This window comes from Megascapheus bottae, chromosome 10 (assembly GCF_031878675.1).
Source record: "Megascapheus bottae isolate mThoBot1 chromosome 10, mThoBot2.hap1, whole genome shotgun sequence".
Lineage (NCBI taxonomy): Eukaryota > Metazoa > Chordata > Mammalia > Rodentia > Geomyidae > Megascapheus > Megascapheus bottae.
In genome coordinates, this window is record NC_143518.1 from 9605001 (window position 1) to 9618232 (window position 13232).

The 13232-nt window shown below is 34.3% G+C and overlaps 2 protein-coding genes across 2 annotated transcripts in view; both read right to left on the reverse strand.

The window, feature by feature from the left end:
• LOC150057507 (olfactory receptor 14C36-like) overlaps nucleotides 1-4023 on the reverse strand; it is a 9356-nt gene extending 5333 nt beyond the window's left edge. The window contains exon 1 of the mRNA XM_090340050.1: nucleotides 3119-4023. Coding sequence (XP_090196176.1) covers nucleotides 3119-4023 — 905 coding nt within the window. The remainder of the gene's footprint in view (nucleotides 1-3118) is intronic.
• Nucleotides 4024-11946: 7923 nt separating this feature from the next.
• On the reverse strand, nucleotides 11947-12870 carry LOC150057508 (olfactory receptor 14A16-like). The gene has a single exon (XM_090340051.1). It carries the CDS (start codon nucleotides 12868-12870, stop codon nucleotides 11947-11949), a length of 924 nt encoding a protein of 307 aa, XP_090196177.1.
• Between the last annotated feature and the right edge of the window lie 362 nt (nucleotides 12871-13232).

The window sequence follows — 13232 nt, forward strand, 5'->3', positions numbered from 1 at the left end:
TAAAGATGTGGTCATAAAGGAATAACTCATAAATACTTAGAAGATCAATGCTCTTTGATCAATCAGAAGATCAAAGAGTAATATCAAAAGACTCAATTACTTTTCATTTCTTTACGAACTGAACAGCATCATTCTTTCTGATGGATGAGTATAATTCCATAATGTATATATTCTACTTTTTCTTAAACTTTGCATCCACTGAGGGGAATCTGGGTTGATTATATATTTTGGCTGTGGCAAACAATGCTGAAATGAACCTGGTTGTGTTGGCCGCTTTATTATGACCTTGTTTGTGTACTATTGGATAAATGACCAACAGGGAAGCCCTATATATAGTCTTTTGAGGAACCTCCATACTGTTTTCCAGAATGAATGAAAAATTTTATATTCCCATCAACAACTCAGTTGTTCTTATGCATTATATACAAATTCACTTATAATATTATGTGAACATACATTAAAAATTATTAGTGAGCAATGAACTAGGCAAGTTAAAAAATAAAAACTGAAAACATCTTATCTAATTGAGATGATTGAATAATAAACAGAAATTAACCACAAAAGTTTAAATGTCCAGTTAATGAAAATAATAATTTATACATTCCTTATACTTAGATAGGACTTATCACTGAAAAATATGTTTTGAACAATTGATAATAAATCAGTAAAAACTCTGTGGTGTATTAAGTAAATAATTTTGTTTCAGAACACAAGGTATTAGTGGAATTAATATCCATATAATTAATGGAATTAATCTATACATTTGTAGAAATAACCACATCTAATCCAAATTAGATCAGTGAATTAGACCGTTATTCTTCCAAAACTGGTAGATAATTGCAGTATCATGAAAAAAATGATTTATAACTACCACTTCTTTAATTCTTATTTTATGGACAAATTTTTATTCTTATATGTACTGGAGATTGGCTATAGTTTGATTTTGACTCAATATATATTATATTATATAAAGTATTACATTCCCATTTCATTGCAAAAGAGTTAAATTAATTGTAAACTCGGTTTTCTAGATATCTTTTGTTTGTTTGTTTTGCCAGTTCTGGGCTTGAGCTCAGGTCCTGAGCATTGTCCTTGGTTTTTCTCAAGGCTAGAACTCTACCACTTGAGCAACAGCACCACTTCTGGCTTTTTCCTATGCACGTTGTACCAAGGAATTGAACCCAGGCTTTGTGCATGTTGGCAAGCACTCTACCACTAGGCCAAACTCCAGGCATTTTCTAGATATCTTATGTTTATTGGCTAATATTTGATCATGTGAATTGCATTATTGTCAGGATTTCCAATGATGTATTCTTAATATGACTTTTTATAAATTTTTGATAATTTATAAACTAATCTAATATAAAAAGGTTCTCTTGCTTGGCACTTGTGGCTCACACTGTAATCCTAGCTACTCAAGAACCTGAGATCTGAGGATCACAGTTCACAGCCAATCCAGGCATTAAAGTCCCTGAGATTCTCTTCTCTAATTAACCACTAAGAAACCAGAAAGGGCACTGTGTCTCAAAGTGATAGAGTGCTGGCCTTGAACTGAAGAGCTGACTAACAGTGTCTAGACCCTGATTTCAAGCCTCATGACAGAGAGAGAGAGAGAGAGAAAGAGAGAGAGAGAGACAGACAGACAGACAGACAGACAGACAGACAGACAAAGAGACAGAGAGAGGCAGAGAGAGAGAAAGAGATAGAGAAGGAGAGAGGAGAGAGAGACAAGCAAAGGAAAAACAAAAAAATTTCACATATATTTTAAAGAAAATAGATTCATTAAAATAAGTTGATGTTAATTATGTACATATTTTGTGATAGAAAAATAGAGTAACATGAAATAAAACATGATTCTTTTATAAGATTGATTAGCTAAATTACTTGTATTACGTTGTGAATATATTAACACTGCCTACTTTAATAATATTAATTTAAGTAGGAAGCATAACATGCATGGTTTATCCATAAAATGTATATTATATAATTTAAGCACTATTAAATTAAACGGCAAACATCCATATCTCTTTATTTATCTTTTTAAATCTTAAAGGTAATGTATAAAGGGATTGCAATTACTTAAGTAATGAGTACATTTTTTTGAATAGTGTCACTCTTTTCCTCATTCTTCCCCAGATTTCTCCCTAGACCATTCCCCACAAGTTTGTATAGTCCATTTTCAACAGTGTCTAATGAATATCATTTCTGCCTTTTTTCTTTTTCTTTTATAATCGGGATTGCTGCCTTTTTTTCATTCTTTGTTCTACCATTTCTGTGCTTTCCCCTTACTCTCCCCAGAACAGATAAACTTACATATAAGACAAAAAGTACAGAAGTCAGAAACAGTGAGAAATAGGAAAAAAATAACGAAAACTATTGTTTTCATTTGAATGAACATCATCTTATATACAGCTATTAAACTTTTGTGATCCTATCCTAAGGATATCCTTCCTGTGTGATTGTTTAGAATCCTATTTAATTTATCATGTCCAAATGCATTTTTGTTTTTATAAATAATCCATTGTGTTTACTTATGTGCACATTATGCACATTCTAACTAGTGTAAATGAGGGAAACAATGCAACCTATGTTTCTACGGGTCTGGCTTATATTGCTTACTTTACCCTGGAGTGGGATTGCTGGGTCATAGAAAAGCTCTATGTTTAAATTTTTTGACTAACCTCCATACTGATTTCCAGAGTGGTTGATCAAGTATACATTCCCAACAGTGTGGTAGTTTCCTTTTGGCTAGACCCCACCCCAGCCTCTGGTATTGTTAGTTTTCTTGATAAGGGCCACTCTAACAGAGGTGAAGTGGAATCTTCCTATTTATCTTTTTTTTTCAAAGACAAGTTCTTGCTATATAGCCTTTACTTGACTGAAACTGAATTTTTCTACCTCACCTTACTGAAGGGCTGATATTAAAGACATCAAACACTATGCCTAACTGAAATGAACATTTAGTATTTTCTTGAGTCCTGTCATTGAAGAGATGAACTTTGTTTATTTATATTTTTTCTTTAAATAATGGATATAAAATTCTGGAATTTTTTGATACTGTAAATGTGGTTCACCACTGAGTTATTTCTTTATCCTTTCTGAATGCAAATATCCAAACAAGAGTTTCTTTACAGCTTGTTTTACCTGTTTATTCCTAAGACTATAGATAATAGGATTCATGAATGGAGGGACTATTGTATAAAACACAGAAAGAATCATATCTTGAATTGTGTCAGAAGATGATGCGGGCTTTAGATATACAACAGCAGCAGTACTGATGAAGACAGTCACTACAATTATATGAGGGATACAGGTGGAAAATGTCTTTCCTTGCTCTCTGGATGTATATTTGAATATTGTAGAAAATATGCGAGTATATGAAAGGCCTATAAAAGTACAACAGACGCTATCAAAAATCATAATGGAGACAAGACATACAATATCATTAGTGAATGTGTCTGAGCATGATAGCCTCAGCAGAGAGGGGATGTCACAGAAGAACTGATGGACCACATTGGACTGACAGAAGGAAAGTCTGAATGTGTTGCCGGTATGCATAGCTGAATAGATGAGACCACTGAGTAGGGAAGCCAGTGTCGTCTGAACACAGAACTTGTGGCTCATGATGACAGGGTAGTGGAGAGGATGGCAGATGGCCACGTAGCGGTCCTGGGCCATGATGGTGAGAAACAACAGCTCCACATATGCACAATAAATGACCAAGTAAATTTGTGTTGCACAGCCAGCCATAGATATAGCCCTATTGTCTGTGAGAGCATTGATGCACATATTTGGTACAGTGACAGAAATGTAGCACATGTCCAAGAAGGAAAGATTCCTTAGGAAGAAGTACATTGGAGTTTGCAGGTTCTGGTCAATAATTGTGACTGAGATGATGACAAGATTCCCTAATAGAGTAGCAAAATATATCAAGAAAAAGAACATAAAATAACTGAACCTTAGATTCCAGCTTCCTGGAAATCCCATGAGGAGAAATTCAATTACCACAGTAGAATTAGCCATTTACTGAATTGAGTTGCTTTTGGCTGGAGGAAATCAATAGGGAAAGAAACATAGAATCAGTTAATAAAATCACCTTATTTATACTTTATGACACTTCTTTCTTCAATGTTATGAGGTCAATTTATGTAAAAAAGGTCAAACTATGTCCTTTATGTCAACTGTGTGGGCATGAAAAGCTTTATTTTATTTAAAATTTGAGACTCTCATTGGCCACTTTTTCTCCTTAATAACCAATAGTCTGCACATTTTGAGAAATTACAAAGGTTAATCACTTTCATTTTGATTTCTGAGTATCATAATCATCATCATTGTTTATGTCAGTATAAAGCGATTAATTCAAAACAATTACGGCTATATAGAAAATCAGTGATATCATTAAAGTATTTAGTTGGCTCTATGATGATAAGCAATGTTTAAGTTAAGAAAGGGTCTCTTTAAAGCAAATGAATTTCAGGTGTGTAAAGTGCATAATCCAAGACTAACTATATTCTCTAATAAATTTTTCACATTTTACACCTTGTTCTTAACCTACTTCAGTCCTCCACATCAATCACATGACTAGTAGACTCTCAACCATAAACCACAATCCCTCCTGGTTTCACTCTCTTTTCTTTCTATGAAGGTTTTCCTTAAGAGTACTGACAGCCTCATTCATATTCATATTGTTTATTATGGACTTAAATTCTATCTTTTTTCAGTTTTTTTTATTGTCAGGGTAATGCATAGAGGGGTTACAGTTACATTAGTCAGGTAGTGGGTGCATTACTTCTCACACTTTTCTCCCCACCCCTCTCAATCATCTTGTTTCCCCCCTTCCCTTCCCTATTTCAAATAAACAAATAGATGTATATACACTACTCCAGGCAACAAGGTCAGATACAGTAACCACATGAGATTAAACATTAGGGGAAAAAAAGAAAAGAAATAACAGAATACATTAAGAATAACAGTCACAAAGATAAACCTCTTGTTTCCATATCCTAGAGTTCATTAAATTCTTTTATCATAATGCTTTTACTTACCATTGTTTACTACCATGCAATTTTAGATATCTTTTATCTGTAAAATTAGATGTGGACTTGCAGATACATTAATTTTTATTTATTCTTGCTTATTTTTCATCATAACCATCTAAAAAGATATGCTATCTTCATATTCTAAAATGAAATTTTTGTTCACGTTCATTATTATATGAGTTCTTACCAATTAAATCCAGTGAGTCACTTAAGTTGCCAGTTTTTAGACCACTCCATAAATTTTGTCCTCTTCAGGGTATTTTTACCTGCTATGGTCACCAGGGAAACTATTTTTTTTTCATCAGTAAAGCAGTTGTGAAAAATGCTGTCAAGATTGAAACAAGTACATATTGCTGACTTATGACTTTGTCCAATCAAAGCAAGCATCTGAAGACATCCACAAAACCTATAAGAAATGTGAATTTCTTGTTCTTGCACCAGTGGCTCATGCCTGTAATCCTAACTACTCAGGAGGCTGAGCTCTGAGGATCATGGCTCAAAGCCAGGCTGGGAATGAAAATCCCCAGACTATTATTTCCAATTAACCTACAGAAAACCAAGGTGGTGTTGTACCTCAATATTGTAGTGGTAGTCTTGAGCTGAAGAGCTTGGGGACAGTATCCAGGCCCAGAGTTTAAACCCTACACTGACAAAACAAAATGAAATGTGAATTTCTTGTTTCCATTTCTAGTTCTTTCCTCATAAGTTTCCTTAAGTTTCACTTGAGAAGTCTCATTTTTTTAAGTATCAAGCCTAGAATTTTAAGGACAACAATTCTCTTTGTACTATGAAGTAAAATAAGTGAAATAATTTTTTCAGTTAGGAGGAATTTGACTTCAAATGAATTTCAAATGCCCTTTTTCTCTCTGATATCTTGCTCATCATTTCAAATTTTAGTCTCTCACTTTTCTATTTTGAAAACAAGGTGTTTAGGAAATCAATATTTTATATAAATTGTATTTTATTGTCTGGGTGTTATATAGAGGGGTTACAGTTACATTTATCAGGTACTAGGTACATTACTTCTTCAATGTTGCTACCCCTTACCATGTTTTTCTCCCAGTCATCTTGGTTTTTCTCTTCGCTTCCCTATTATAAATATACAAACCTGGTACCAAAGTCCTATACAGTAACAACATGAGATTAAATCATAAAAAGGAAAAAAGGGAAAAATAACTTCATATAGTACATTTAGAACAACAGTCACACAGATGAGCCTCTTGTCTCCATATCCTGGAGTTCATTTTGCTTAGCCTCATTCTATGTGTCCATAGCTTTGGAATGGTTTTACCCCGACACATTTGTTCAAATTTCTTAAGTTTTTGAAATTCATCTTTTCATTTTTTGACTTTAATAATGATATAGTCATTTTAAATAGACTGTCTGAAAGTGTGTATTCTTTTTGCAAATGAACTACTCCCACATAATTAATTACCTTCCTCTATTATCACGACTTGGTATAATACTTGTTGATTTGAAACATTACGATCCTTACCACCCTGCACAATTTACAATTTAGGGTTTAAAAATCATGCAATGTTTCAAAAATATTTTCTGATCAAGTATGAAAACGGTTTTAGGGAAAGAATAAAATTATCTTCTTTTTTTTATTCTGGTCCTGGATGTTGTACTCTGGGCCTAGACACTGTTCCAAAGTTCCTTTTGTTCAATCTTAGGACTGATGAAGATAAAAATACAAAATTATGATTCCTCAGTATCTAGTAGCTTAAATTCCTAGTACTTTTACGAAATCAAATAACATATGAGAACTATAGTACAATGTAAATACATAGTGTAAATATATATAGTGTATATAGACAAGTTTAGAAAATAATAAATGGTAGGACAAACCAATGTAGAAATCAAGACTTTTTTGATTTATATTGAATTTCAGGATAACAGTTTTATATTTAAGCACAAAACGTTAATGCCAATAACAAAATGAAAATATAAGAAAAGTATTTATAATCTTGAAGTTGCCATAAAACTGTAGCTATCTCTTATTCGCAATAAGACAAACTTACATGTTTATAATCGACACCTAATGTACTGTTTATAGAGAGACATAAAAATTACCAGAAGATAACATTATTGTGATCAGGAGGGAAAGGGAATATATTAATTACTAATACCTTAATAATTAGTAATATTTTAACAATACATTAATTATATTAATTAGTAATACATTAATAATAATGCATATAGTAAGTCATCATTTTGACTTTCAAAATATTGATATGAAATATATAATATGGACAGTGTACCTATTCTCCATATATAACCTATTGAATATTTGGTGTTATATATTATGACATATAAATGTATTTTTCTTTATCTGTATTTCTATACAGAAAATATTATGCTGTATAAGTATATGTTTACAAACAATTTGCAAATATTAATTCTAAAACAATAAAGAACAGTATCAAAATAATGAAATATAATACTCTATTTATCTCCTGTTGTTACTGTATCTGTCTTTGGTACTTGGTATATTGTGTATACATTTATTTGTTTATTTGAAAGGGAAGGGGACAAACAAGATGACTGGGAGGTGGTGAGGGGAGGGAAAGTGGAAGAAAAGCCTAGGAAGGGGTATCATTATTTAAGACGTAAGGCACTCACTACCTAATGAATGTAACTGTAACTCCTCTGTATATCACCCCAACAATACAATTAAAGTAAAAAAGAAGAAAATACTTTATTTGCATAAACCAACAGAAGGCACTATATTAATTATGATTATATTAAATATTATCATTGCACTGAAATGAAGCACAAACTGTAAGATATTTATAATAAAAAAGATTTTCTTCTTACTTGCTATTTTCTTCAAGAAGTTTACAGTTCATTTACTGAGTTAACTTTTTCCTTTGGTGAAATAATGAATTGTTGAGGAAAATTAACTATAAGATTATATTCACATTTCAGATATAAAGTACTTACTCCTGATACCTTATGATCTTAACCTGAAGAGCAGAACTCCATTTCTCTGTTCTAGCTCTCTGAATCAAGATCTTCAATATAGTTATGATAAATTTGTCTATGAACACTCTGGTAACATACTAAGATAGTGACAAGGGGTATTCACCTTCAACTTTATATAACCCTGTGGGTATCCTGCACCAGCAAGCAGAAAAACCTCTTGGGAAGAGTGGCTTGGGTTGTGAGAAAAGCAAGCTTCAAAAATGTGCCAGCAGGTAACAAAATCCAGAGCATGGGTAAAAATGTTGTTCTACTTCAAATGACACAGGGACAGAGAGCTCAGAAGGCAAAAAATATCTCTACTTGAACATTTGTGTAGATAATTATTTTTTAAAAAGTTGACAAAAATATAGGACTAGCCAGGCACAGTGGCTCATCGCTGTTAATCCTACCTACTCAGGAGGCTGAGATCTGAGGATTGCCTTTCAAAGTCAGCCTGGGCACTAAAGAACTTTTTCCTGGGCACTTCTTTCCATTTTATAGAGGTTAATTGGAGATAAGAGTCTCAGGTCCTTTTGTACATGGGCTGGCTTTGTACCTTGATCCTCAGAACTCAGCCTCCTGAGTAGCTAGGATTACAGGTGTGAGCCACAGCTCTGCAAGAACATGAGACTCTTATCTCCAATATAACTACTAAAACAACTGGAAGTCAGGTTTAGGCTCAAGGCTTAGGAATGTACACTTGAGCTGAAGAGCTCAGGGATAACACCCAGGCCCAGAGTTCCCCATGACCCACAAAATACTCCAATAATAACCCATAAACATTTATTTAATAATATGTCCAACTTATTTTGTTTATTAATTTAATTTTGTTTTAATAATACTGGAAATCTGGGCCTTGCGTTAACTAGGCAGCTGTTCTGTTCTTTCAGCAAGGTTTCATGGTTATGTGGGTTTAATAATAAAAATATTCATGCTTATAAAGTTAATTATCCTTTTTTATTTAATGTATTTTACTTTCTTTAATTCGTTGTACACAAAGCTTATAGCTCATTGTAAGTTTACCAGTATATCTTCATCATTATCACCCTATAATTCTCTCCATTTATTCCCTCAATTTTCCTAGTTTCCTGGGAGACAAATTGAATATTATGACAGAATTATCTCCATCATTCTTTCTTCATTTTCTATCCCAACCCTTTGACCTACTTTACCTTACTCCCGAAGTACCAGCATCCTGGTATTTATTTGGTTGGACTATAAGTTGGTTATTCAGAGCAGTTGTGCCATTTTAATTCTCTCTCAAAACATCTACAGTATTTTAATACATTGTGTACATGTGTATATGGTCCTGCATATGTTTGCATATATATTTATAAATCATATTTAATTAGGCATATGAGGCACCATATGTTTGTTATCTCTTGGTCTTACTTTACTTAATGTCATCCTATTGGGTTATCTGTTTCTTCACAAATAATGCAATAAATTTCTTCCTAATGGATGAGTAAAATTTTATTCTACATACACATAATACATAGATTTATGTATAATTTCTCATACTCTTCTTGATACATTTGTTCATTGAGCTATCTATGGGCTATTTCCATACTTGTGCTATCATGAATCATGAAGCAATGGATATGATTATATGTACAGACTGCTTTACTGGATCCTAGTTTGTAATCTTTTGGATAAATGCCCAAGTGTGGTATTATTGGATAATGGGTTAGTTCTATGTGTAGTTTTGGAGGAATCTTCAAACTGCTTTCCAGAACTGATATACAAGTTTATATTTCCATCAACAGTTTACTAGAAGTATTTTTTTCTTGCCAGTCCTGGGCCTTGAACTCAGTACTTAGGCACTGTCCTTGGGGTTTCTCAAGACTACCCCTTGAGCCACACCACCATTTCTGGCTTTTATCTATGTACATGGAACTCAGGAATTGAACCAGGGTCTTCGTGCATGCTAGTCAAGCAGTCTAACAGTAGGCTGAATTCCCAGCCCTCCTAGAAGTCTTCTTCCTGTGCATAACTTCTATTTTCCAGTCTTCGCTTTTTATTTTTAAATTCCTCCACGCAGTTTAAGTCCTCAGATGCTTGTTATGATGGAGTCTTGGGTACACATTTGTATATCTTTTCCAGATTTCTATTACTTTTTTCTTTCTTTCATTCTTTCCTTTTCTCTCTTTCTTTCTTTCCCTCTCCTCCCCCTCTCTCTTTCTCTCCTTTTTTTTCTTTCTCTTTCTTTCTCACTTTCTTTCTCTCTTTCTTCTTTCTTTCTTTCTTTCTTTCTTTCTTTCTTTCTTTCTTTCTTTCTTTCTTTCTTTCTCTTTTTCTTTTCTTTTTTTTTTTGCCTGTCCTGGGCTTAGGCTCAGGGCCTGAGCACTGTCCTTGGACTTTCTCAAGGCTAGCACTCTACCACTTGAGCCTAAGCACCACTTCCGGCTTTTTGCTATGTATGTGGTACTGAGGAATCGAACCCGGGTCTTCGTGCATGCTAGGCAAGCACTCTACCACTAGGCCAAACTCCCGGCCCTCTTTCTTTCTCTTTTATTCATCAGTCCAGGCTTGAACTCACTGGGCCAGTGTCCTTGTGCTTTCTCAAACTAGCACTTGAGTCACAGCACCATTTCTTTTTTTTTCTGTGTATGTATTACCGAGGAGTTGAACCCAGGGCTTCTTACATGCTAGGCAAGCCCTCTTCCCTAAGCCACACTCCTGGTCCAAGATTTCTATTTTCTTTTCAAATTCTGAATAATAGATTTGAATCAGCTTATTTTTTTCTTTTCTATTTTAAATAAAATTTTAGTTATCTTAAACATTATGTGGGATTTTCATTTTTTCCATAATCATTTTGCTATAAACTCTTTAAATGTGCTTTTAATTTCTTTCTATTATTCCAGCTTTCTACACTGCAACCTCAATTCCAATAGTTATTTAATTCTCTATTAACTTCACTGAGTTTTAAAACCTAGATTCTTAAAATGCTCAGCTCAGAAATACTCCTCTTACAACAAACTTGATGGTAACTGAAACTTCCCAAAGTGTCTGATATCAAAGATATAGCTAGAATTATATCTGATCAAATTTAGAAAGGAAATTCATCCTTAGATCAAGACACACTTGCAACTTCATAAAGCAATCTATAAATGTAGAAAGAATTAATTTAATATTGTTACTACTTCTTAGAATTCCTTCCTTCCTTCCTTCCTGTCTTTCATCTTTCATCTCTATCTCATTTTTTTCTGTCTTGCTTTTTCTGTCTTCTCTGCCTTGTATCTTATCTACAAAGCTTACATGCTGCATCTTGGAAGACCTTGTGTATAAAATCCAGTTGTTTATGGTTTCTCCAAATAGCTGTCTGTAGAATGAACCATGGCCCCTTTATTACTCTGCTTAAACATCACATAGTCTGGCATTTTAACATTTCCAAACTGATATTTTTTTCTCTAAAATTAGATAGCTCCTAAGGACAGGGAAGCCATTTTATCTTTAGATTCTATATTTATTTGTTGGGTTACCAGTTTTAACCGTGTGTGTGTGTGTGTGTGTGTGTGTGTGTGTGTGTGTGTGTGTGTGTGTTTCAGGTTATACCTACTTTCCTCTGGTTAAACCTTCCTGTATTAGATTTTTGTATTTATCAATTTATATCAAGTTTCTTGAATAATCCCAGAACATATTGCAGTACAGTCAATAAATTCAGATACATTTTAAGAGATATTTTAGATCAATTAACAAACTATCTTTACATTTTTTCTACCTAAGTTTTCTGTTTGATGCTAGGTGGGTAGGAATGAAGATGTAAATAGTTGAACAGAGTTGGTGAATTTCGTGCATAAACTTGAACTGAGGATCAGATGACGAAAGATAAGTGATAAACAATGAACAGAAAAACAGAATATTAAATAATGATCTCAAGAATTCATAAAATGTCCCAGGAGAATAAAATGATGGATGATCTCTCTAGAGTTCAACTCATTCAGCAAGCCAAAGGAGAAAATGATATGATGTTCAAATATTTCTGAACAGCAGCCTTTATGTCCTTATTCCTGAGGCTGTATATAATGGGGTTCAGGGTTGGAGGGACTACCGTGTAAAACATGGACACGAGCAGGTCAAAAGAAGAGGGCTTATCTTCAACTGGCTTCAAGTAGGCTACTGCTGCTGATCCAAGAAAAAGAGTTACAACCACTAGATGAGGAACACATGTAGAGAAGGCTTTGGACTGAGGCATAGCAGAGCACATCTTCCTCACTGTGGAGAAGATATGGGTGTATGAGAGAACAATGGTGAAGAAGCAGGCAAAGCTTAGTGAGGAAGTGATAGCCACCGCCCCAACTTCACCCAAGTAATCATCAGTGCAGGAGAGTCTGAGTAAATGCGGGATCTCACAGAAAAACTGATGCACCACTCTGGACACATCAAGGGGCAAGGAGAAGATAGTGGCTGTATGCAGGATTCCAGACATTCCACCACTGAGCCAAGAATAAACAGCCATTTTGATGCAGGTACCTCTCTTCATTATGACTTCGTAATGCAAAGGGAAGCAGATGGCTACATAGCGATCATAGGACATCACTGTTAGCAAAGACATCTCTGTGCAGGCTAGGGAAACCACAAGAAATACTTGAAGGATACATCCCCAGAAAGAGATGGAGCTATTCTTTGTCAAGTTGTCCATAATGGCCTTGGGGACAGTGACCAAGATATAGCAAAGATCTAAGAAGGCCAAGTGTTGAAGGAAGAAGTACATGGGTTTCTGCAGTTGATGGTCAAAAGTGGACACCATAATTATAAGGAGATTGCCAGCAAGAGCCATCAGAAAAATTAGTAGAAATATGACACTAGACATAAGCTGCTGCCATCGAATCACGGAGAATGCCATAAGATGTAATATTGTCATGGATGTGCAATTTGACAGTTTTTTTCTAGGAGAAAAAGAATGCTTTTCTCAATAGATTTACTTCAGACTGAAATAGTTATACTACAAATTTTGTCTTCTTTTTAATATGGTGTACAGGTATGCTATGCTTCACATATTTCACTTGTTTCGGAAGGATACTGGTATAAATAAACTTTTAGGGGTCTTTTTGTGGGTCGTGGGGCTTGAACTTGCTTTCTCTGAGCTCTTCAGCTCAAGGCTACCACTCTACCCCTTGAGTCACAGCCCCACTTCCCATTTTCTAGTGATTAATTGGAGATAAAACTCTCAAGGTCTTTAGTGCCCGGGCTGGCTCTGAACCATAATCCTCAGATCTCAACCCC